This window comes from Notothenia coriiceps, unplaced genomic scaffold, assembly GCF_000735185.1.
Source record: "Notothenia coriiceps isolate Sejong01 unplaced genomic scaffold, NC01 NC01_scaffold00036395, whole genome shotgun sequence".
Classification (NCBI taxonomy): Eukaryota; Metazoa; Chordata; class Actinopteri; order Perciformes; family Nototheniidae; genus Notothenia; species Notothenia coriiceps.
In genome coordinates this window covers 971,031-997,227 of record NW_011369096.1, presented here as the reverse complement: position 1 = coordinate 997,227, position 26,197 = coordinate 971,031, and the positions used below count along the sequence as shown (strand labels likewise).

At 41.2% G+C, this 26,197-nt stretch overlaps 3 protein-coding genes across 3 annotated transcripts in view; 1 reads left to right on the top strand and 2 right to left on the bottom strand.

Annotated features, from left to right (window-relative positions):
* LOC104963631 (uncharacterized) overlaps window positions 1-14,355 on the bottom strand; it is a 51,061-nt gene extending 36,706 nt beyond the window's left edge. The window contains exons 1-4 of the mRNA XM_010792242.1: window positions 14,276-14,355; window positions 6,838-7,024; window positions 3,683-3,847; window positions 3,220-3,228 (exon numbers count right to left, since the gene is read on the bottom strand). Coding sequence (XP_010790544.1) covers window positions 3,220-3,228; window positions 3,683-3,847; window positions 6,838-6,994 — 331 coding nt within the window. The 5' untranslated portion in view covers window positions 6,995-7,024; window positions 14,276-14,355. The remainder of the gene's footprint in view (window positions 1-3,219; window positions 3,229-3,682; window positions 3,848-6,837; window positions 7,025-14,275) is intronic.
* On the top strand, window positions 14,293-25,132 carry LOC104963599 (transmembrane prolyl 4-hydroxylase-like). Its single transcript, XM_010792213.1, has 9 exons — window positions 14,293-14,678; window positions 15,463-15,544; window positions 20,280-20,476; window positions 20,640-20,730; window positions 22,224-22,386; window positions 22,488-22,673; window positions 23,047-23,137; window positions 23,343-23,466; window positions 23,908-25,132. The coding sequence occupies exons 1-9, from the start codon at window positions 14,310-14,312 to the stop codon at window positions 24,120-24,122; spliced, it is 1,518 nt and encodes a 505-aa protein (XP_010790515.1). The 5' UTR covers window positions 14,293-14,309; the 3' UTR covers window positions 24,123-25,132.
* On the bottom strand, window positions 15,858-17,407 carry LOC104963598 (secreted frizzled-related protein 5). Its single transcript, XM_010792212.1, has 4 exons — window positions 17,202-17,407; window positions 16,581-16,756; window positions 16,412-16,498; window positions 15,858-16,285 (listed from the first exon to the last, which is right to left on the bottom strand). Exons 1-4 carry the CDS (start codon window positions 17,378-17,380, stop codon window positions 15,966-15,968), a joined length of 762 nt encoding a protein of 253 aa, XP_010790514.1. The 5' UTR covers window positions 17,381-17,407; the 3' UTR covers window positions 15,858-15,965.
* Window positions 25,133-26,197: the final 1,065 nt, after the last annotated feature.

The following is a 26,197-nucleotide window of genomic DNA, read 5'->3' as shown; positions in this document are numbered from 1 at the left end:
GTCTGCCTCCAGTACAGAGACAATAAAAATCAAAGAGCATATAACCACACACACACACACACACACACACACACACACACACACACACACACACGACACACACACGACACACACGACACGACACGACACACAACACTACACGACACACACACACACACACACACACACACACACACACACACACACACACACACACACACACACACACACACACACACACACACACACACACACACACACACACACACACACACACACACACACACACACACACACACACACACACACACACACACACACACACACACACTGGAGGGAGCATTTAGACTGCAGTAATTACCTATAAACCTTTTATCTGCATCTAAGGAATCTTATTATTCGATTAGTGGGACTGGAGTGCCTACTGTCAGCTACCGGCCCCCTATGTGCCGGTCCCTAATGCCTCACCCACCCCTTCTCTTCCCTACATTACCACATAGAATCACCTACATTCTTTAGAAATATATTTCCTTTGCCTCAAGCATAAGCTACTCTAACAGCAAGCCCTAACACACACAAAAGGCTTACAAGACCAACTACGTAAAAAGACCGCACACCATTGTTCTTACTAAATCCAATCTGTGAGTGAGCAAAGAGGGTTAGAGTGAGCAAATGGCCGAGAGTGTAGGGAGACAGGGAGAGGGCTACAGCGATTAATGCATTACATTAAATCCCTGGCACAGACAAGGTCTCTCGTGGTGGTGTACAATACACAGAGGGAGATAAGGGTAGTCTGAAAAGCTTTCCATCTTTTATACTTTGCCCCCTTCTGCTTTTATCTGGAGGTTAAATATAGTATTTGATGTATGTAGAGAGAAAGTGAGAAAAAAAAGAGAAAAAAGGAGACATCTGTGACAGAATCAGAAATAGCAGACTGCGGCGGGTTTTATGAGAGAAGGCAGCTTTCAGCCGAGTCCCTACTCTCAGTAAAACAGACGGGAGGGCCGGCTAATCCTCAACAGTGTAACTACAGATCTCCACTGAGAGAAAGAGATGAGGTAGCGGTGAAAGCAAAAACGAAAAGTGCAGTGCTCGTCGTTCCTCACTGTAAGCACAGTGTGGTGGGATGGGTGTTGGCCCCAGTTAGCAACAGATGAATCACAAACCTGTAAAAGCTCCCTGGCTCTGGCAACTGGCCAAACTCTAACACACAAATATAAACCAGCAGTCAGGTCCACTTATACAGATGAAAAGTGAATTTAATTGAATACTCCTATAAATGGATAGAGCAACTTAAAGAAATGCAGAGAAAGACAGAGGGAGAGAGAAGAAGAGGAGGGGTGGGCAAGGTCTTTAGTGCAGCGGAAAGAGAGATTGCATCATCACGTTGCTTTATTAACGGGTGTGACGTGATCTGACTGCTGAGTGGTACACAGTGAGTCAGCGAGACCAACCAGTGGGACACGGACACACACACACACACACACACACACACACACACACACACACACACACACACACACACACACACACACACACACACACAATCATGATTTTAATAATAGAGTAGCATCTATTCTAGGTTCTTAGGCAAGCTACGTCCATTTCAGAGCTTTTTCTGAGCTCAGAGACAGCTGTGGGTCTTACAGGATGAAGTCACTCTGCCAGACAGTCTGTGGGCTTAAGGGTAGTGCATTCACATATTCCAACATATTACTGGTATTTATACATATTGCCGACTTTCTAATCTCCTCAAACCGATAATCTGCAGCAATGAGAGTGATGTTGATTTGATGATATTCAGAGATTTTGACCTTGTCATGCATATAGTTCGGATACATCTTGTGTTCTGACATGTGTCAAGTAGGTGTTTAGATATATAGTTGGACATTTCTGGGAAATGTTCTTGCCAAGTGTAACATGAGGAGATTAACACCAGTTTTACACTGTAAATGGTCATGACAGACAGGAGACGGTTAGATTATCACAAATACTCAAAGCGGGGAGAATACCATAGGAGCATTTCTTAAACTATCAAACTATTCCTTTTACACCCCTCTACATTTCCTGGCATCAAATGGAACATATGATTTGTAAGTTAGTTATTAGAATATTGAAAAGCATCTAGCGTCAATTGTCTGGTTAAATGTGTAATCCAGTTTACTTCTTAATATATGAGAGGCTATTTTATTAGGAGCAAATTTATTTGTACAGCTTCTCGTTTGGACAGCAATTAACATTTGAGGACTTTGAAAAAAAAGGTTTACCTTTGTCAAAGTAAAGTCAACTTTGGGTATCAATTTAGCGATCATTTTCAAACTAGCCCTCTTCTGTGATACCTATTTTGTTACAGTGATCCTCTAAATATCATCCATCCTTGATTATCCCATTCCCAGCTCGCAGGATGGAGCCATGAACTGTAAGCTCCTGATATAAGACTAGATCTCTTGTCAGCCAGAGTTCAATGGATGCAAGGAATCCCGTTCTGGTCTATCTGCAGTTCACTCAGTCATGGACACAGGAGATAAACAACACAAATCAAATATGACTCCTGAAGGAGCCATTGAGAAACTAATGCTCCCCCACCACTCTTTCCATCCCTCCCTCCTTTCCCATTTACTTTTCTTTCTCTTTATCGCCTAGTCCCTCGTTATCAATCCTGTTGCATTCTCTAAGCTCTATTTCTTTCTAAAGCAGTCTCCAGCCTCCAAGGGTTCAGCCCCTTCTGTTGGCTCCATCCTTGACTCTCCCTTCCCCACTCTATCCCACTGCTCTTGATATAAGCCGTTCTGCCACAGTGGGAAATGAGATTACTGGGATCCATATAGCATCAGACCACAAGTTCCATTACATAATGCAGACAGACAGAAGAAAAAGTGATTGTGGGTGCATGTGCATTTGTGTGTGTGATTATGTGTATGTTGGATTAAGGTCGTTAGAGTTTTAGCCATCCAGATTTGTAGTAAATGTTGGGAGGATAGCCACGTTGTGTCAGTTAATACCGATTAACACCGAAGACCCACATAGATACACACATACACACACACCACAAACAGTGGAAAGCAACATTGACATTTAGATGACATCAGTGTGAGTGTGCGTGCGTTCAAACCACAGCGGCAGAATTGCTCAAGCTTGATATTGCTCTGGTAAAACCAATATAAAATTACACAAAATACTGCGGAATATTATGTATATGCATGCAAAAACAAATGATAAAGAAGAACACTCTTTACTTAACTTCTGACGCTAAGTTGAAATAGGGGGGAATGTTGAAAAGAAAAAAACAGGGAAACTTTGACTTTAAGTACGAAGTAAAAGCACTTATTAGGCAGCAACATTGCTCCTGTAAGTGTAATATTATTTGCCTATATTTAATAATCCATTACTTTGTAGATAAATAAATCTGTAACAATGCTTCAAACATTAGAAATCGTAAATCTTCAAGGTAATACTGCAACTGGTTCCTACAGTATGTGACCTGACTACGGATAAGCAGTTGAAGATGGATGTACAGTATGTTTAAAGTAACCAGTATATATAGCCATCAATCAATGTTCAGCATATTCATTTAACAATTTGGCTTCTTATATAAATGAGCATAACAAATAAATTGTCTAGTATAACAAACACCTAAAAACTTGTACTGAATATAGTTGCTTTACAGTTGTGCATGCATGCATGCATATGTGTGTGTGTGTACCCAGAGATCCAGTCCTGTGCAGGCTCAGGTAGGCTCTGTCTCTCTCCAGCCCCCCACCCGGCTCTCTGCGCAGAGCGGTGCGGCCCAGATGACCGGCATATTGACGCAGGAAGGAGGGAGCACTGTGTGAGGCCGGGGGGTGCACGGCACACACAACCATGGGCTCTGAGACACGCGATGCAGATGGAAACGAAAGGGAGACAAGAAGAGAGTGCGAGAGAAGGCAAGAAAGTGAGGGCAAAGCTCAGAAGAGAAGCAGGTTGGCAGAAAACAACAGATAAGAAAAATACAAATAGAAAAGGAAAATAGCATAAAGGCAAGAAGAGAAGCGGCAAAATAGAGACAGGCAGATAACAGAAATTGAAATAATAAACAGGAGAAAAAGACAACACAGGGTCACACAGAGACCAACCACAGACAGATAGCAGAACATGTACAGTAGGCACAGTGCAATGTGTAGTCGTGATAGATAGAATAGTGAGAAATGATACCGCTGCTGTACTCATGTCAGAAGAGAAAGCAGTTGTGACACAGTATCAGAAATAGCCATGGAAGGCATGCATGCAAAGGGGAAAATATGTTGATTTATGGACAGAAACAAATGAGAAATGGGGAAAAGAGGGTAATGCACACAGAAAACTAGCAGATGAAATGTAGAGAGCAGGCAACAGAGGAAAGGGAGTAACTGAATACTGATGGAAGGACTAGAGAAGATATTCGTATAACTGCTGGGGGTAAAATCTAACCCAATAATAAACAACTGACCTAGTACCTCACTCCTCTCCAGTACGTGTCCAACCCCCTGTCAATAAATACGTATCATCTCCTTTCTTTTACATTCATTGACATTCATGAATCATTTGTGCAGAATGTGGGTGGAAGCCCACTTGTCGCGTCTCCTATGTTTCAAATAATTCCCTAATTTCCGCCACATTGCACTGCAAATTCCACTGTGATCCCTGAGTATTAGGGTTTGATGTTTCTCTAAAGTCCTCACATGACGCCCTCACAGTCTCACCTCCAAACACAGTTCCTCAAAGATCACAGAAGTAGAACAGCTCTGCGGTTAGCACCATCTAATTAGCACCTTGAAAAATGTGGGGAGTTGTCCTTTTGCACTGTCTGACTAAGATATATAGGGATGTGGGGGTCGGAAGAATGATGCAGCTAGGGAAAGGGCAAGAGGAGATGTTGAATACAAGATGTAGTGCAGTTGTTAAAGTTTAATATCCCTCTCCTCATCCTGTACATCACTTCCTCTATCCAACTCACTCTTCTTGCTCCCTGTGCTTTCTGGAAATGACCTTGGTTCACGTTATTAAGACCAAAGAGCGAGATGTAAAAAACTAGGAGGAGGATGAAAGCGGTGACAGGGAGTGAAATTAATCAGGCATATGTATGGTTGTTGCTGCCAACAAAAACCAGTAACAAAGAACAAACATTTCTTTTTTCTTGTATGAAAACTGCAAATCTGCTACATCTCAGTTTTTCTTCTGTCTGTCCTTCCTTTCGCTTTGTTTTGGGGACAAAGCATCTTTTGAAACAGAGGCAACCTTTTGGGCTATGTTCTGACTTTATTTCTGTATAGAGCCTGAACATGAGGAGAACACATTCAAAGAGCACACACACATACACCGCATTTATGTCAGGTAAGGGCTCAGATTTTTTTTAATAGGGGTCCTGCAATCCTTGAGGGTGCCCAGCAGATGGCACCCACAGTTGAGTCAAGAATGACATTGCTTTTTAGCACTTCTATTTAGAAGCTAAGACATTCTCTTTTGCTCATGTGAATACACAAATTGCTGTATCTGAATCTCAACATAGCTTCGTGAATTCAGATACAATTCAAGTCCTTTCAGTCCTGATGAATACCACGTTATAAAGTGAAGCGAAGGTGATGCGGTTGATGATGAGGTGAAGATGATGAAGGTGGGTTGAAAGTTAAGTTTTGTTATGCATGTAAGTTATGTATTTGCAATGTATGCTTTCATTAGAGAAGCGCACATTAAAGATATTAAAACACAAACATTATTGAAACACGGGCACATGCTGCTTATAAGATACTAACATTAACAAACACATTATTTCGGGGAGAGGCTCATTGTAAATAAAAGACATACAAAAAGGAAAGGCAATACAATATATTCTGTCATGATTTTGAAAAACCTTCCAGCATCGATCAGTTAGGAGCTCTATTTTGACTCTTTCTCCCTACACCATCATTTGAGGACCACAACATTAGATACTGCTTCTTCATGTACTTAAAAAGCTAAACATGAAGAATCACTGTCTTAAACTGTTGTAGCACACGAGAAATGACTCTTTAATAAGAAGTCAGGTCTCCTGTACGCTAAGAAGGTAACCATAACAGATGCTGGAGTCAAACTAATCACTGTGTGTCTCCTAAGAGGGTCATGGAGGTGACATAATTACTCTTCGTGATAATGACAAAACAAGCTGCCTGACTTTTTAAGCTTTTTATTCCGACAGTGATGCCGTATTGACATCCAGTAAACAGATATATTCAAGTTATTTGCATTCATATTTTGAAGGTTGAAGCCAGCTGCAAAGTTTGATAGTTCCCTTAATGCAGGGGTGTCCAAACCTTTTTCACCAAGGGCCACATACAGAAAAATATACGAAGGGCTGGGCCACTCACTAGAGGTATATTGCCTCATAAGTTCAGTTACAAGTTAGCAAAATCAATCAAATGTAGGTAAATTATGCTTGTGAGTGTTGGCAGCTCATCCCTTAAAACAGAAGCCTCAGATTGATTATAATAAGGAGAAATATGAAGGGTGTATTTCAAGCTTTTTATGTAAATAAGTCATTGGGCTTTTTTCTTATCAACTAAGATATGTAAGAAAATGTTTCCAACTTGAATTGACTGAATTTATTTGAAAAGCGGTTTTATTAACACATGAATACTACTGTGTAATATATTTTTACATTTATATTTAAGAAGTACAATATAAGACAAGCACAAGTTTCATTTGTGGGCCGTATTCCATTATACTTTTTGAATTTGATGAGGGCCGATTCAAAATGGTCAGCCTGTCCGCAGGTTGATACGACGCCTGAGTTCGATGACACCCTGGCCTGAGTTACATCTGCATGCCTCTGATATGGTAGCCTGCATAGACACCATGAAGAACCTGTGTTTGCGTGCACTTGAGCCTCACCATTGTCCCTGGCTGCGGACGGCTCATCCAAGGCCATCTGTTCAGCCAGTTCGGACAGGGACTCGTCGACGGGCCGAGCGCTGCGTAAAGACATGGACAGCCTTCGCTTGATTATCTTCATCCTGTCCATCTTCCCACCGCACCACCAGGGCCCACAGGCCTGAGAGGAGAGGGGGAAAAAACAACATGGTCAATATCGTCATAGCGCCCCCATCATTATAATCATGTCCGTCATTTAAACCATCAACAGCTATATCCACACTGCACTGCTAATCTACATTGTACGGTGAAACGACTGCATTGCAGCCTCTGCGCATTTTCTACAGTTCTTTGGGCTCCCGATGATTGTGTTTGCTCACGCAGCGTGTGTTCTCATTGTTATGTTTCCCAAGAGCAAACATTGCAGAATAAAAGACACAGAATGAGAGAGCAGACCTAGAGAGAATGGGAAAAAAAGAGAGCAACAATCAAATGTAAATGTAAAAAAAGCATGTAATTGGCTGACTATGCAGTTCCCTGGAGGCTTCAGACAAGAGCAGCTTTCCATGATGAGCTGTGATTGACATATCGAACTATCCAAGATGACGTCATGGTATCATACCGTATACATCCACATTATTTCAATGCAAAAATAACAGCATTTTTACTTGAACTGATTTTACAGTAGTCCAAACTAAGCTGGAGTTCATGTGGCGCCGACCAAACAACTGATTTCAAATACCTATAGACAGTATACTGTGTGTAGTCATAGGAGATAAAAGCATCCCATTATAAAAATAAAAGAGGGAGGCAATATTGTTTTTCCAGCAAAGTGCTATTCATTTTCACTGGTGGCTTACATATGTATATTGTGTTTGTAAGGGTAACGTCAGTAAGCATTCAAAGTTATATATTCTTTAGAATGCCCCTCAGCAGACATTTGAGACCTGGCCTAAGTGTTTATGTACAGTATGTGCATAAGGACAGTACATTTTGCATGAGTCTATATTGGAGTGCTGATGTCACTCTGTGTTCGTTATGTTCCTCTACGCTTTCCTGGCCCGAAGGTAGAGGCAGCTAAAGCAGAGTACTTCTGTCTCTTTCCAATTCCTGCTACTTCTAACACAGAAGGACACACACACACACACACACACACACACACACACACACACACACACACACACACACACACACACACACACACACACACACACACACACACACACACACACACACACACACACACACACACACACACACACACACACACACTCTCTCTCTTTGTGTCCAACCTTGGACGCTTCAACAAAAGCCATTCATCCTCAGGCTCTCAGTCTTTCAGGCCTATTAGAGACAGCCAGTGCTCTGAGGGAATTCAAACGCAGCGATCTTCACTCAGGACGACTTTTCCTAGAGAAGACGCGCTCAGACGAGGATCCATTGCTAACAACATTGCCTCTGCCAATTTACATGAGCCCAGTTGGCTAAGGTTTTCACCTCAGCCAGAGGCGTTTCTCCAAGACGGAAAAAAAGTTTTAAAATGGGACAAAAGAACCGAAGGAGAGCGACTCGCATTCATTTCATATCATCCGTCACCCATGGATTATCAGTATGAAGTGAATTTCCCTCCCCCCCTCATTTGCATGCTTTCCCATCCTTCACTAGAGAAGAAGCCTGCCCAGACAAGGCGATTGGGTTCCCCTCATGCCACCTTGCACCCATGATCCAGATTTTCAGTAAAAAAAATGACTCGCATTACGTGGGAACAGCCGATATTATGCACCGCTTATAATGCAGATAATTACATACTAGTGTTATCATTAACACACACTCACACTCAGATCCGGGTATGCCCACACACACAATAATGACTAATTTCACAGTCTTCATCTTATCTCTGTTGAATTTGCTGGGAACAGTAATGCAGTGGGAAACTCATTACCCAGCGGCTCATAGAGGGAAACACTTCAGGGTTCCACTTTATGATATGTACTATAGTTGAGATTTCCAATTTATTTTTAATATGTTAGAATAATGTAGTCTGTATTTTTAACATACATTAAGAAAACAACATCCATGTAATTGGAATATTCAACAAAAAATCTACTTATAAATCTTCTATAACTCGGTTTTTCAACTCTTCCCACACAGCTCTAAAGAATATATTGTGAAATACCAGACATACTCCTCTGAAAAGTCCCAGTAGAAATGAGGTGTTGGATGTGCGTTGGATGTTGAGACTTGTGTGGTGCAGATGGACGTGGCAGTGTGAAGAGTTTGGCAGAGGAACAACAGTGAGTGGGACGAGACATGTGGCTCCAGGCTGCAGCATGTGCAGGCCACACTCACCAGACACCCAGCAAACCATGAACAACTCCGATACACAACTCCTACTAAACAGAGGGCCACATTCCAGATGACGAAGGCTGCTCTCACTCCTCTAAAGACACAACAAGCCCTTCTGCTGTTTTTGTTCTGTTTGAAAACAATACAACGCACTGTTGATGAATGTGCAAGTTGTATAGCATGGCCTGTGCAATACAAAAACACAAAAGTGTAAAGGCCAATAGGGTCACTCATATAAAGGTTAAAGAATAACACTTAGTAAGTTATTTGTGTAACAGTGTGTGAGCATGTGCACATGTGTTCCCAGTTGCATGGATGTGGTAGCATCTGAGGTGAACTGACACACCCCTGAGGAGGACAGAGGAGGAAGAAAGTCTGGGTTATTCAAGACACACACCATTTAGGTTGCTTGGTTACAGGCCCGGGCTGGAACCACAGTTTCTCTCTCTGGGGTGAGAAAGGAGAAGAAGAAAGGAGACAGCGAGAGGCTAAAAGCTGAGGATTCACAATTTATATTTCTCTATCATCCCTGTCATATGACACACACACACACACACACACACACACACACACACACACACACACACACACACACACACACACACACACACACACACACACACACACACATCAGCTACAAGAACTTACAGCCCTCTAGTGCTTGGGACGTCACACAGTGATGCAGCACTTGCTCTGGGATTCCTCCTTCAAATATGCCTCTATAGGAGTTAAAAGATTGAATGGACCTGAGGACCTAAGTCTGGAATACACACAAACACAAGCTAACTGCAAGTTTGACATTCACACATGTAGAAACAAACAATAACATAAATTACTTTTATCAGAACAGAAGGGACATTTTCAACAGCTTGGCCAAGACTGAGATCTAATGTTGCTTCTGCCTTTCTTTCCTTGTTTCATAAAAACAAAGGAGCATTCTGCTGTAATTCATTGGCACATGAATCATACACATGCACACACTCATATACAATGTGGCAGAGTGGAATGGGCACTCAGTGGCACTCCAAACATAGCTTTGCGTGGCGGCCAGCCTGAGGATGCATGACTAATGCACAAATCTGCCCAACTACAGAATCCTACACACATCCACACAATCACAGGCGTAAACCAAAAAAGTCTCTTTATAAGCTCTTCTGCCACTTAACCTAAATCTCCAGAGATAGATGAGAAGAAGGAATTATGGAAAGAAGATAACTGAATGAGCCAAAGCACAAGATGGAAAAAAGACAAGGCAAAATATCTGAATTGCCATTCTCAACCACGAGAGGAGGAAGGAAAGCAAGTGTCCCCCTAAAATTTGTTTGGGGAGGTCTGGCTTAAATCAGTCTCATTAAATTAAATTAAATATTCTGCTATCTATATAGCAGATGTATGCAAACATACACGTAGTCATTACATCCCTGTTAAGTGTTGTGATCTGTGTACACCAGACCAAACTTTTCACACATTACATTTTTAGCCTTAATTATTTAATTTGGAGGAAAGCAATTATCCAAAATACACAGATACAGGTGCACCATTTGCCACTGGTAACACAGAAGGCCTAATTGGTTTCAGGACATTACAGCGAACATAAACTCATGCAGGAAGCCTCACTTGGCATACAAATAGGTTTTTAAAAAAAGAGTCATACATTCGTAGTGTTTTTAGATACTCCTGTCGAGGCCCTTACCAAAACTGTAATCCAATTGCCATTATAAAAGACTGTTATACATTAAATCAAATACAATGAGAGTAATAACTCGGGGCTGAAAGTGCAGAATGATAAGAGATGGTTCAATCGTGTTGTATCGGAAAGGCAAAGGCATTGGCGGATGCGCATGATTTTCGATCCGGACATCCCACACGGAGTGTTTATCTGAATAATTTAGAGCTAAATGTCATTCCAAACACTCCGCTGAGAAATTATGTGTTCGCCTACATTATTTTTTCTTAAGGCATTAACTGTTCATCCTATGTTGGTGTTACACGGATTGCAATCGGCGATCATCCACGAGGATATCGTCTACAGTGCGGGACCGCAGGACTGTACTGTCACATTTGCGGACGAGCTAGTGTCCTGACAATATCCCGTGTAACTAGACATGACTGCAGGCTAAGCGCACATAAGTGGGCAGCAAGCACGACAAATGTCACGGGACTATATCCAAAATTGTAGTTCGTGTCGGGCCTGCCTGCCTGGCTGGCAGAGATTCCTCTACCTTTCAGGCCTTTTGTGTTTTCGGTCAGTTTCTCTCGCCGTGTTTTCCTGACGCTAGTATCCGGCAGGAGGAGAGTCAGGCAAGGCAAAGAAAAGTTACCCAGCCACCGACCGGCTAACAAACTCAATGTGTATAGCACTGGAATCACCTCTGAGAGTATCCCGATGTTATGCTTGGGTATAAACATTGGTTAGGAACACGAAATCATTGTAATATGTTAAATACATAGCTCCAGGTAATTTGATTTCACTCGGCCTATCGTGTCCTTATCGCTATTTAACACGGTTTGTCTGCTGTGGTGTCACTTTCCTACAGCGATTCGGGGTTCGCAGTGATATGTGAAGTCTATCACCCCCAGCCCCCCCCCCACCACCATCAGTTCACATAGAGGCACATCCATGCAGTATAACCCCGTTAAAATCATCAAAAATACCTTTGTTTTGTTAAATCAGATGGAAAATAAGTCCACCTGCAATGTCAGGTTGATAGGACAATCGGGTTATGACTGCTTGCTGTCCCAACATTGTGGTAACACGATCAAAACGTGGAGTTCAGACATAAACAAACACAAATGCCGCTTCCACTGACCTGCTAGTGTTTCTGCAGCAAGGGACTATTGTTCCACTTCAGTATGGTAATCCAGGCAGCACGCTGGGATGAATCCACTGCGACAAGTTCCTCCAACTACTTTGCTGTAAAACACACCCGATTACCTACTACCACTCGGGTAAATCTTATCCCTGGGTGATACGATGTCTTGCAGTGTCCCGTCGCCCTGAGAAGTGCATCGTTGAACCGTAATAATGCACTATTTGTCTTAACTTTCGCTTATAAACAGCACCGTCCCGTCCGGTGATGATCAGCCATATCGCTGCTGCTGTGTGGATCCCAAGTGGAAGCAGTGGCGTGATCCCGGAAAACACCGCAAGGGGTGTGTGAGAGCTTGTGTGTGAGTGTGCGAGACTTTGAATTTGTGTACTCTCTAACCTCCACCCCCAACTCTCTTTCTCTCTCTTTGTAAAAAAAAAAAGGTCGGTCAAACTGATTAATTTGAGGGGCGGTGTCACCGGGGAAATTAGCCTGAATTATCCAAGCCCCATTCCCATTTTAAAAAGCTCAGAGAAATTCCTGGTGAATAATGCATAGACTGAAAATTATGGAAATTCAACGGTGATCCTCCACTGCTTAGTTGGTATCAGTGAGTAACAATATATAGGAATATTGCCAAATGTAGTGAAAATACATTTCCTAAGGTCCCGGAAATGAGAAAAAATGATGTACACGATACATTACATCACCAGCATATAAAACACAAGATGAGTTGGGTGGGTCAACTCCATTACATTTAATTAGAGCCCATTTACATTAATTAACATGCGTATTCTCCCTTTGATGTAAAATGGCTACTACCTTATTGGGTACTCTGAGTACTGATAACACAATTTTTCAATAACGTGCTTCAAATGTATTTTTGAATTAAATAAAAGTGATATAACATAAAGTGAACACTTTTCCCCGGGAAACACCAAGATCCATAACAATTACGTCAGGAATCACAGATGACACAGCAAACGCAGTTGATGAAGAACAGTCTGCCTTCTGGTCTGGACTTTACTGCCACCGTGTGGTTCATTTAAACAATGTTGCAGAATGTTTTCATTGATAGGACAGATTAATACACTTATCCTGTGAAAATCCTATTGTGACAGTTTCAACTAAACCATGTAAATTGCTATAGAAATGCAAGGTAGATCATATTGTTAAAGAACTAGGCTGCAGCAAAGTTTTAAGTGTGGAGGTGTTAATCTACACAAAAGTGAAACATTGTAGGTTTTGTATGGATTCCTGGGATTTTTTTAGATCATATCACATTTCATTTAAATATAATTAGTAGATTAGGTGGGCCCTCCACATATTTTACATATGAAGAATGCAGCCTGTAAAAACGTTTATTTGCTGTGGTTTCCCATGACCAAAAAAAAAATCTGACAACCTCAGTTTATCATTTTAACATATTTAAGATTATTGAAACAAATTAGGGCTGCCGGGTCCAAGAACATGTTTAGGATTAAAGGGTGGCCTTTTAAAAAAAAAGCTCTACTCTTGTAGTTTCCCCAATTTATATATTAATGGACAATACTGAACAATTTACCTCTAGAATCACATCCTGTAATTGTTTTTTTTAGAAAAAACGAGGTACTTGTACTTATTTATATATGTTACTTCAAAATTATATCTCACATAAGGAACATTATTGCATACTACTCCACTACCAGGCCCATTGGTTATACAAATCGAAATATTGTACCAATACACCAATGTTATATGACTCAACTACAAGGAAAAAATATGTAATAACATTTGACTTTGGTAAAAGTACAGAAAATACACCTTTATGGAGGATATTATTCTTTGACTCCACCTCTTCTGTGCATGTTAAAAGGTCAATGGTCCATATTGTTGCTCTGGCGTTGACCGTTAGAGGGCGCTAACCGTTTACTGAAAGAGCTAAGTGACGGTTTATGTGCTGTCGTTTATTTGCCCGTTGTTGTTAGGCAGGTTGTCAGGGGCAGCGCTCCAGTCAGTTAAGCTAGCAACACAGGATTAGGCGATTTTAGGGAATGATGACACATTTATGCATCAACGAAAACGACTGTCGCCAAACATGCATATTCACTCTGAAGTGCCCTGTTTGTTTGTGTAAAAGAAGCAGAGAAGACAGCGACGTTTTTAATCGAAAACGCCAGGGGTTTGCAGAGTGGTTGTCCCCGTAGCTAGCTAGCATTGCTAACGTCAAGCAGCCAGCTAATGCCATCAAACAGCTGTAAAGTGATAGGCAGTAACGCTACCCTGTAAATACATACCTCCAGTGTGCCAGTGCGGTCCTTTGGTGCGAAAATGGAAGACTCTCTGGAAGATTTACTGGAGCAGCATGGTGGCGACTGCGGCGACGAGGATCAACCATCGGCCCCCGAAGCCAAGTTTCGCTCCAGTCGGATGAACATCCAGAGAAGTAGCGTGTGCTCTCGGGCTTATTTCGTGGTAGTCATGGTCTTCTTCCATGTGTACATCCTGAATGTGATCGGCCTGCTGCTGTATGTGCACTATAACAACGGGCCCGGGGAACTTGTCAGTGAAGACGGAGCCCCCTCAGCCTCAATCAGCGACAGAGGAGCCGCTTTGCCCCATCCTGACCCCGCTGCAAGCGATCTGCACGTGGAGGACTACAGTCAGAGTGTCGGTCTCCCTCGCATTGAGGGGATACGGGTAAGAAAACCGTCATCATAACACTACGATGAAATATACCATTTCAACTCACTGGGGGAAATCCTACAGTGACTACAGTCAATAGGTTTTTTTTCCATCAGAAATGGACCCCTCCCCTCACATGATCCTATTCACGATCATCAGCCCTAACACTGGCTGTCCCTCTATTGTTTTACACACTGATACCCATCCTGTTACACGTATATTCATATTGTTATATCTCTCTACACCGTACTCTGCTGTTTATATATCTTATTTATATTTGTATGCAGCAAATTGTGCACTTTTATTCTGGTACAGGATTTTTTTTTTGTCAGCTTATTTTTTTAGATGTTCTTATATGTATGTATAGTTTCTTTATATGTAGGTGCTGACAGCTGAACATACTCATTTTATGTACAGTGCAACTGCCTGTTATACTGTATGACAATATAATATCTGGAATCTTAAACCAAAGTGAAAACAATATGGTTACTCATAGTTTGCATTAAAAGTATATTAAGTTGTAGGACTAATATAATTAAAACAAAAAACATCTGTGACAGTGTCAGGAATTATTTTCTACTCCCACTCAGGCTAATAATCACACATAGTCACCAACCACTGTAATCCCCAGCCCTGTCAATCACATCTGAAATGTTAATGACGGTCATTGATTGACTATAATTTTGCAGTTTAGATTCATCAGAGTTCAATGTAATATTGAGCTGCTATAGCAATTTCTAGATTGCATTTATTCCCGCTGATTATGAGTGTGTTGACAATGCTTCTTGTCCACCTGCAGGTGGGTCATGTTCAGCAGGTGTCCCTCCTGCCAGACCGAACACATGAGATGAGGACGATGAGCCTGAAACCTCTGCTGTTTGGTAAGAGCAAAGTGGTCTAAGGGTTTGATCTGCTGTTCATAAATACATTGCATTTCTTTAGGATTTAGAACACAACATTTATTTTTTTCTCAAAGCCATACAAATATAAACTAGCAATATATACTTAAAATTCACAGATATGTACAATTTTCTATTTAACATCTTTCTTTCTTTGAACGCTACTGCCTTAGAGACAGTGTTGGTACTTTATGGGCTCCTTTATGACCATATGACTGCATATTATCTCCTCCATAACCAGAGAGGTTAACAATGGATTTGTAATTAATAGACCAAGCATAATTGACCATCACAGGTATTCAGTTGAAATGTAAATGCTGTCCTTTCATTCAATTTCTGCATATCTGTTTAATGCTTGTTCCACAGCTTATTTTAATCGTAATTTTAACCATGCACATAAAACCTAGCTCCTGCATCTGTGATGTTTCCATTTGCGTGCAGCTGCCTTCAGGTTCTTGTGTCGTCTATGCCAGGCGAAAGCCTTAATGACCACCAGGCGCTCCCCGTGCACTGTGCCTGTTACCAGGAAGGTCCCGCCCCGTGGGTGGTGTCGCGTCATGTTCCTTAAACAGGTGGCATCCCTCTCCAGCCACAGCTCGATGCGGGACCGGATCTCCCCTCCTAACAGTGGTCCATGCTTTAGAACATCCAGCTTTGCAGCCAGCGAGTACTGAGACAGGCTAACTAGGCTGTCCTTGAGACGTTTTAGACGCAGTTTCAGAACTGGGAGGAAAGAAGATAAATAAAAACAAGATTGGCATCAACTTAATAATGGTTAGTATGTCAATGAATTGTCCAAAATGAATGTAAAACTTAGGAGACAGGACATATAAGAAGATTATTACTCACCAAAATCACTTCTACAAAATGTCTCCAGTACGTCTTTTGAAGAGGAGGCCTCTTCCAGCTCGCAATCCCGACAGCTTGCCTGAGGTGCTGAAAGGGTTAAAACACTAATTGAATCAACAACTAAATAAAGTCAACTCTACCAAATGTCTCTATGAAGCCAGCTGTTTACCTCTCCGCCCCCCTGTGTGAACAGTGCTGTTGGTGATAGAGGAGATACACATGAGGTGGTCTGCAGGATACTGGTCACAGCGCAGTATTTCTGGCCAGGGGTAGCCATAACAACTCATGATTGGTGCACAGCTGTCCCGTACAGATTCGCACAAACTTTTACAAGGCGATATAAACCTGATAAAGAAAAGATGCAGAGAAGAACATCGTCAGCTTTGAATAGATAAAAGGATTTGAAACAATCGTGAACTGGTGGGGAGCAAACAAGATGAGATTAAATCAAATTTGGTTGCTTGTTTTTGTAAACAGAGAGGTGCTAATGTGACATAAGGAGATTGAAGTCCTTTGATGGCTTGGTTTCTGTCTAAAATCAGGGCCTCTCCTCAGATACTAGCCCCAATTTGCATAGCTTTAAATGTGTTAACTGTTGACACTAGTCATTACTGATCATTCTCAGCCTACTGTAAGTGTGGTTTTAACTTTAATCCTGGCTAGCACACCACAACAATGGCAAACATTTCCATATAATACCTTGTGAGCACTGTCATGTGTACTTGACAGTTCCCATCAAAAGTAAAATTGACAATATATTTCACCGAATAAAGCTTTTTTGTGTACTTACCTGTCGAGGCAGATGGGTGCAAAGAGAGAGCAGAGGAAGATGCGGGCATCGGGGTGGCACTCTCTGGCCAGTAGTGGCAACCAGCTGGCGCTCTGTTGCACAGCTTCAGCTGGAGACTCGTGTCCCAGAAGGTTGGGCATCCTCATAGTGTCATATCCAATGTTTTGGCACAAGGCCATGCCTGATGGGATAGGGACACAGCGAGAGGAACTGCGGGGCTCCCATAGTCCACCCTCACCTATAGAAAGCATGGACCTGTAGCCAGTAGTAGCATCAGGCTCCCCCCACTCCTCAACATCCTCTCCTGCTGCAGCTCTTGGTCTAGAAACACGAATATCTCCAAATCCAGTTTCGGTGTTGCCCTCAATACTTGCCCTGTCCCCGCTTTTGTTTTTTACTCCAGATCTAACCCTTCCCTCAGCCCTCGCTCGTCCCTCCAGCCCTGCCCTTACTCTACCAAGCGCTATTGTGCTGCTTAGCCCGGCGAGCAGAAAGAGAAATAGTAGGGAGGCTGGAAGAGAAGACTTTCTGATTAAATAAGGGCAGAGCACTGCAGGCATCCTGGGGCAGAGGTTAGAAAAAAAGGAGATATCCTGAAGTGTTCTCTTGAGCGAATCACTGTGTGACAATGCAGGACAGGGCAGCAGAATAGGTGTATTTATAGTGGGCGGTGATTTGCATAGGAATGGGTAAGGGGAGGTGGAGGGAGAAGGGGTGGGTCGCGAATAAATATGTTATAAGAGATGTGGATCCACTTGCATTTATGAGCAGATTTAAGTGTGTTTGACAGGGCTTAGATCAGTAAGGTGGATGATTTGGCATTTCAATCCTCACAGCTTGTATTGAGGAAGTTCCTGGCTCTCGTGGAGTAAAAATTCCTCCCATCCATTCCATCCTGCATTTTGCTCCAACTCGCACTTAACCACCTTCTCCCAGCCTGACCTCTTTGCCCTGCACTTTCCTGTTTAGAGTACAAAACATGTATGTATGTATTATTGCTCATGAGAGACAGAATACGCCCATAATAGGTAGGGAAAAATAAGACTAAACTCCAGAGCTACAACCTTTCAAGAGAAAATAATCGGCATACATATTATTTTTCCTGATCCTCAATTCAACTAAACTGAACACTTTGGCCTTTTTATTGTTGGTCATAAAAAACTTTATTTGTTTTTTTACCAGATGAAAAATTAACTAGTTAGAGAAGAATCTGCAAATTGAACAATACTGAAAATAATCAGTACTTTCAGCTCTAGTGTGTTTTTTGTGTGTATTCACACAAGTACACACAAACGTGTTTAGGACACAAACACAGTTTGTGTTGTCGTGCTGTGTAGCCATGGCCTGAATACTGTTCAGACAAGCAGGTCACTTCCTTTCCGGGGGAGGAAGAGACAGTGGTGGGAGGGAGAAGAGGAACGTTCAGGCCCCCTTCATTCATATCAGTTATCCAGATTAATGAGGCATGACTGGACAATAGGGATTAACCAAGTTGGTACAATGTCAAAGACACGGGTGACAAACAAGGTCTCTACTGTACAGCAGCCAACCTGCCGGAAGCCTTTTATTAAGAGGGGAGAATGACTGACAGGCATGAACGGATCGCTGAAAGAGAACAACAGACTACCATGACACAGTAATTTGTACATTCACACTTAGATCACAATAACTCCAAAATGTATCTAATAGAATACATAAAATAGGACGTTTTGCTTTTAGGAATTTAGAGAAACAGATAGATGTTGAGATTGATTACCTGTTTTGATGTGAATTGTCACCGAACACAATAACTCATAATAATAGAAGATTTAATTGGAAACAAAATATATATTTTCTTACTGATTTTAACAAATTAATATCAGCAATTACTGACTCCTAAGCTTGCTCTGTTTCCACCCTCCTCTGGGAGGAGTCTGGTGTTATCACTCATTAAACGTTCCCCTTAGATAAGCTATACTACAAATGGCTCACTGGGGAATGACAGAGGGGAATATATTGTACTTACTACATACACGGTTTATATATACATCCACTTAAGAGTTTCTGAGCTTAAACACCTACTAAAACATGCAAGAAGAAAAGCTATAATGAATTGGCATCAAGCTGTTTCTCCCAAATAAAGTGTTTTTTCCTCACATTGAACTGTTACAGTATATCACATAAAGGACCTATGTTTCCCTTCCCCTGCTTCCCTCTAGTCTGTTTTACTACAGCATGTTTATTCAATTTAATTTAGCATCCGGGCATGATCTTTATTTTCTAAACACAGATTAAATGAGAGGTGCTTAACTTATTTGCTTTTTATGAGTCTGTGTTTCAATGAGAACGTGTTTAATAATTAACTTTGATAAGTAGTATAAGGGATTTGTCTTGCTTTTTAGGGCCTACACATCCTGATCATACTGTTAGATTACTCTGATCAAACATAACGGCCCCTTCCCACTGAAAGGTTTTGTTAAGCAATCTAAAGTAATCCATTTAGTCTGACAGATCAAGCCTGCACTTTGAAGATTTTCTAATCCACTTAAAAAAGTCTCACTGTCTCAGGTGTGCAGTAAAAGTTCCATGTTTGTGTGGTTTTAGTGGGAAAGACTTGAGAAATGCTTAAATTGTTTTAAATTGATATCATAGACATCAATATCGAAGTGTGGAAAAAAGTTGGTCTTCATTTAATCAATTAATTGTATCACGACTAATGCCTAATCTTCACGTGTGAATCCCTCTGCACAAAAGGTGAAACTGCAGGGCAGCATACTCCGCAGGACACTCTCTTTGATAGATTATATATCCTTGATCCTCACTCTTAATCTTGGGTAGACAAAAGGCCTGCTGGTAATATGATAATGCAAGCCTTTCATTTCCGTAATTGGGAATTTGGCTACATAGCGTTGCAATAATTTATGCTTCTAAGAATCTGTGACAAAATAAATGTCACCGGGAAAAACATTTTCTTCACAGATTCCATATAATGTGTAATGGAAAGATATGCGTCTCCATTTCACATTAGAATCATCTTTGAAAGGTATTGGCAGCATATAACCTAAAATGTGCCTCTTTTCTTCTTCCTGTTCCTGTCAGAGATCCCTGGCTTCCTGTCAGAGGAGGAGTGCCGTGTGGTGGTGCAGCTGGCTCAGCTCAAGGGTCTGATGGAGAGCCAGACAACAACACCCAGCAAGGAACAAGAGGAGTCCAACCAGCCTCTACTTTCTCTCAGCACAGACGAGGTCTTCAGTCTGTTGGACCTAAACCAGGATGGGCTGCTGCAGCATGAGGAGGTAACGACAGACAGACAGAGAGAGAGACAGAGAGAGAGAGAGAGATTGTGTATATATGTGCACAGAGCTGTAGGAGGGAAATAGATTTCCAGGAAAATATATTCTAAGTAATACAAAATGAGATAACATTGAAATGAGATAAACATTTCGCTTCTTCCCCCAGATTGTGAGTCACTCGCGCTCTCAGGATGGAACTTGGTTGAACCCAGATAATTTACGGCAGATACTCACCGGACTGGAAGCCTGCCCTACAGGTTAGTGCTTCTGTGGCTTGTGTGTGTTTCCCCCCCCCGAGTGTGTTTCAGTACATGTATGACTGTTCTGACTCTTTCCATATAGAGCACTGCGTCAGTAAAGGTTACGTTTTGGGGCAATAAGAGTTTGTAACAGACTGAATGTGCCCTGAAATGAAACATATGAGGAATTGTTTTGGTATAAGTGGTGCATACAGAGACACACAAAATAGAATATGTAAGCAAAAAAAAAGAAAAAAAAGAAGAATTTTAAAAGCTAAGACTATTGACAAATTAAGTCAAAACCGAGCGCACCACAACACTGAGGCAGCCAACCGCGGCGCCATTTTAGTTGATACTAAGTTGAGACACAGATAAAAAAAAATAAAAAAAATGCATCAAAGTTATTAAACAGGAAGGATTTCTGTGACACACATTACATACAGTACAGCAACTATTCACTTTGAATAGGAAGTTGAATGTGATTTCTTGGTTACCAGGAGAACTTAATAGCACTTTTATTCAGTGTTTTTGCGGTGGTTGTGTATTGGCAAGTGTCTGACAGGTGGCTGTGCTTGCGTGCGATTGTTGTGAGTGGCAGTTCCCGGAAGAGGGTTGACATCGTTTTGACCTGATGCCATTGTGCCAGGCGTAGTACACATCCCAGTCCGGATGTGCCTCATCCTATCTCATTAAAAACGGATTATTCCCCAACCCCTTTTCTTAATTTTCCCCCGGATCCCCTGTACCCCTCCTCTACTCTTTCGTTAACCCACCCCCCTAACCGGCCACCTCTCCTCTGGCAACCCAGGGCTATTGTTGCGACTGGGGCGCGGTCTCCCAGGGGAACAGACATTCATTCAGCTGAGAGTAACAGCATACGGTTGGACAATAGGGAAGGAATGAAGGAAAAGAGAGAACTGAGGCTGTTACAGTCAACTCTCAAATGAAATGCACTGTTAAATCCCAGGTCAAATGTACGTTAGAGGGTCTTGAGCATGATGATATTGTTATGTTAAATGCCTCCTACTTTCTTGTCTTAATATTTCTCCATATTGATGTTACAAGAGGAGCTGCTTTGATGCAAGAACATTTTCAGACTTGATCTGACATTAAAGTAAAATAAATGATCATATATTCAGATCAAAAATCTTTTTATTGTGTTTCGACAATGCATAACCAGTGTTTGTCATTTAGAAATGGAAAGTAAAATATATACATATACAAATGAGACAGTGGTTTTAACTGATTGTATGTACAAAGAGAAAAATAAATAACAAAAAACACAAATAATAACATCAATAAATGATCATATGTTATCTATTGTTAAATTAAACTGGACTAGAACCATGATACTGCAGAAATGAAAAAAACTGGTTTAAACATTTCCCAGGGCTCCAGTCATGTCTTTAGCAATGAAATTCTATTTGAACTGTACTTATTGTATGTCTCAGGGTCCAATGAAATCATACAAGAAGGAATGGTCTACTAAAATGTGTGTGTGTTCCTGATAGGCACGCTGACCTTGGAGGACTTTAGGCTTGTTTATGATGTGTCCCAGCGCCCCGGGCAACAGCAAAGCGCGAAGTCCCGGAGTCAGTTCAAACAGAGAAACAAAAATACGTGGCTTTACCAAGGCCCGGGTTCCCACCATGTGCTGCAGAGCCTCAGGAACAGGTAACTGTGCACACACTTTTTGTCAAGCTCCTCTGATAGTAGCCCACACACTCATGGATTCTTATTTACTTGAATTTTGCTCTCTTGTGTATTTTTCTCAGACTAATCAGTCTGACACGGCTGCCTTCCACATTGGTCGGGCTGAGTGAACCTCTGCAGGTGATTCGCTATGAGAACGGAGACTTCAGTAATGCCCACCATGACAGCAGCCCTCCTCAATCAGAGACCACCTGCACACACACACGGATGGCGGGGAACAAATCTGCTCTCACAGAGGTCTCTTGCCGGTATGTCATGTATTTCCTATACAGTTTATACTGACTTACTTACTGCCAGTGTTGATAGCTTTCCAGATACACTCTTTATCATGCTGACGTACACACACTTATTTAAAAAAATGTATTTTTCTCAGTTGATTTATTCGAGGGTTTATATTTTGGTGTAATGGTTGGATAATTGTTTTACTTTATAAACACAACTGTAATACATTTGAAATACAAATTGTTTTAAGTTTGGTGAAAAAACTAAGAAATGAATGCCTGTATTGAAAGTAGGATTTTTGTTTTTTCTTATTTATTGTCATGGATTTCAAATGTATTCATGGTGCTGCTGATAACAATAACTGTTTCTCTTCTTCCCCCTCCTCTTGTTTTATCCCAGGTATCTTACCATGTTGTTCTACCTCAGCTCTGTAGAAGAAGGTGGGGAAACCACCTTTCCTGTGGCAGACAACCGTACCTATGAAGAGCAGGTGGGTGTGCTTTCGCAAATCACTCACTAACCTGCAACGTCTCTTTTCCTTTCACCACTGGAAAGTGATGAAAACAGTACATGTCTGATTGCTGCGGACAACACACAGACAGTGCTGACCCGTGACAAGGAATCTGAAACCTATATTAACACAATGTGCCAAAATAAATGATAAAACACTGGCTGTTTACTGTTTTGTGTCCCAGGCACTGGTACAAGATGGAGTTGATTTGACTGACACTAAGGAGACATGTGGCAGAGGGAACATAAGAATGAAGCCTTCTGTCGGCACTGCTCTCCTCTGGTACAACCATCTCTCTGACGGCAGAGGTAAGAACAGACGCTTTTAGCTGTATCATTTGCACACACTTTACAGAGGTGACAGACGTTCATAAAAAATGTTCTCCGTTTCCTAAATGTATCGCCAACATCAATTATGGAAACCAATTACAAAAAAATCCTAGGGGAAGAAGGATCTGTTTCAGAATTTACAAATAAAAATCGGCCATTGTTGGACTGAAGGTTATGTTTTTACTTTTTTCTTCCACCTCTTTTTCCATGTATTATTATAATATTAACTATCCAATAGTGCTTATATATTTCTGTATGTCACCTCATTTAATCGGGTTGCACAAGACTGGGTGACTCCTATTACAAGGGATAACCAATTTCAACAATCTGCCTTATTAAAGCACTTTAGCTAATAAAGTCCTCTTGTCCTTAAATCACCCATTGTTTAAATGTGGGGATTTTCTCCCCTGTCTTCTCTAGGTTGGATGGGTGAGCTGGATGAGTATTCCCTGCATGGCGAATGCCCAGTCAGGCGTGGTGTGAAGTGGACGGCTAACAGCTGGGTAAATGTGGACCCAGATCACCAGCAGCAGGCCCGTTACCAGAGACTAGTTGCTAAAAGACAACAAGCTAAGTCAGGCATGGAGGAGCATTACCAACCTCTCTCACACAGTGACCTCCACCAGGATCTATAGCCTGGCCTTTTAAAGACCAAACAAAGCAACAATAATTTTAAAATGGAGTCGGTTTTGCATCTTTGAAGCCAGTGAGGCCTGACAGATCTTTTTATAATGTCGGATGCTGTAGTCAAAATGGAAATTGCACAAAATAGCATCCCAGATATCTTCTCCTTCCAGGGAATCTGTCTTGCTTTAGATCATGTCTCTCAACCCACCACTTGAATATCCACATCACCTTACACATAAGCAAATTCCATGACATTATTAAGTTTGGTGAATTTATATATATATATACAATATAGATTTGATACAGAATTGTGGTATGCAGAAAAGACTGTTTTGCACAATTCATTTAAAATACAAAAGGGACAACACACTTTTTTTTTTTTTTAAATGTTCTGCCATCCTCTCTAAGATCGCGCCTTAAATCAAATATCACTAATTCACAATAGCGTATATATGGGTACCGTGACATGGTATCATTCATGTCTAAGAGATAAGCCTGATTACCTGCCTTCCTTTTAGGTTTACTAGGCAAACTGCCCCTGTTGCAGGTCAGTTTGATTTACTATTAACGAATTGAAGCCTATTGTTAAAAGCCATATCACAATATTTATCTGTGAATGTGTTCCTGAGGGAAATCTTTGTGAGATAATTTACGTCTGTTCTGTTCTTCAGTTTCAAGAGTAAATGATCTTCTATCGTGAATGTTATTTATGAGAGTTTGCCACATAGACTGTTTTTGACTGGACATTGTTTGTCACACTGGCTGTGGGAGGCAAGTCTTTCTGGTGTGATTTAAACTTAAGGTCTTTCATATTCAGACTATTGTTTTTCTTATCCACATAACTCAAAAATATTTATTTATTTGTGATTTATTTATTTGAGTTTTATTTATTAATGCCATTTGGTGGTTTAAGTTAAAGTATGCATATTTATTACAGCTTGATGTTGCACTGAACCTTTGACTGTATTTGACTGTATTTGTTCTACATTATCAAACATATAAAGCAATGTTTTATTAATGGTGCTGTGAGTGTGATCATCATTTCTTTAAAACTGTTTATATAGACATTGTCCACTAGATGCCGCCCAAAGCCAAATACAGCACTGCAATTTCAGTGAGTGAATATGAGTTAGCAAAAATTGTGTGGTATAATTGACAAGTGCTGCACTAGCATACTGTAAGTGCAGTTCCTATTGGTCTGCTCCATCTGGAAGCTTATGGGGGACTGACATATTGGTGGCTCATCATTAGTTGTGTCCTCCTGTCACTTGTAATTAGTGAGTAATCCACAAATATGTTCATATTTAATGTGCCAGTGATGAGAAGACTCACTTTAAGCTCTGTAAGTTATTACTCCCCTCACCAACAGTCCTAGTGGGCTTGATTAAGGCAACCGTCATCACTGGGAAGGTTTTTGAATATGGGAGGAATCTGAGGTCACTAACATCCAAAAGGCCATACTCTCTTTCCTTTCTTATACAGTAGTAGCAGAACACCAACTTTGTGGTGTTGAGTCTTAGTTATCCCCTTCTTTGTAGATATTTAGTCTTTTTTTTCCTCTTTGTAGTAATTTTGTGTTTCTTTGTCTCCCTTTTTGTGGTAATTGTGTTTCTCCATTGTTTCGCCTTGTTTTAAAAGTTGCTAGCTTCTCTTTGTATTTGCTTTGCATGTCTTTTTGGTTGTTTTGTGTCTCTGTATGGCATTTTTGTGTGACTTTCTGGTTCACATATGTTATTGGTAGGCTATGTGTCTCTTTACATTTAGAAGGTTAATGCAAAAGGGTCCCCCTTACACTTAGAGAACTTGTGGCTGCAAGCTCATCTATCTAGCTCATTTAAGTGAAGATTATAGCTACATAGTTCCAGGAGAGCTCTTTAAGGATTAATCGGCTAACTGTTAACTACGTGATAAGAGGTGAGGAAAATAGGCCTATAACATGTTTGCTAAAGTTACAGTTTATGTGTTTGCGGTCCATCTTGAACCCCTGGTTGCACCTTGGGCTCCTACCCCAAGTTGCAAAACATCCTTGCGACTCCGTCACGAGCTATGGAGAAAATAAGCAGTGCAAAGCTACTCCAGACGG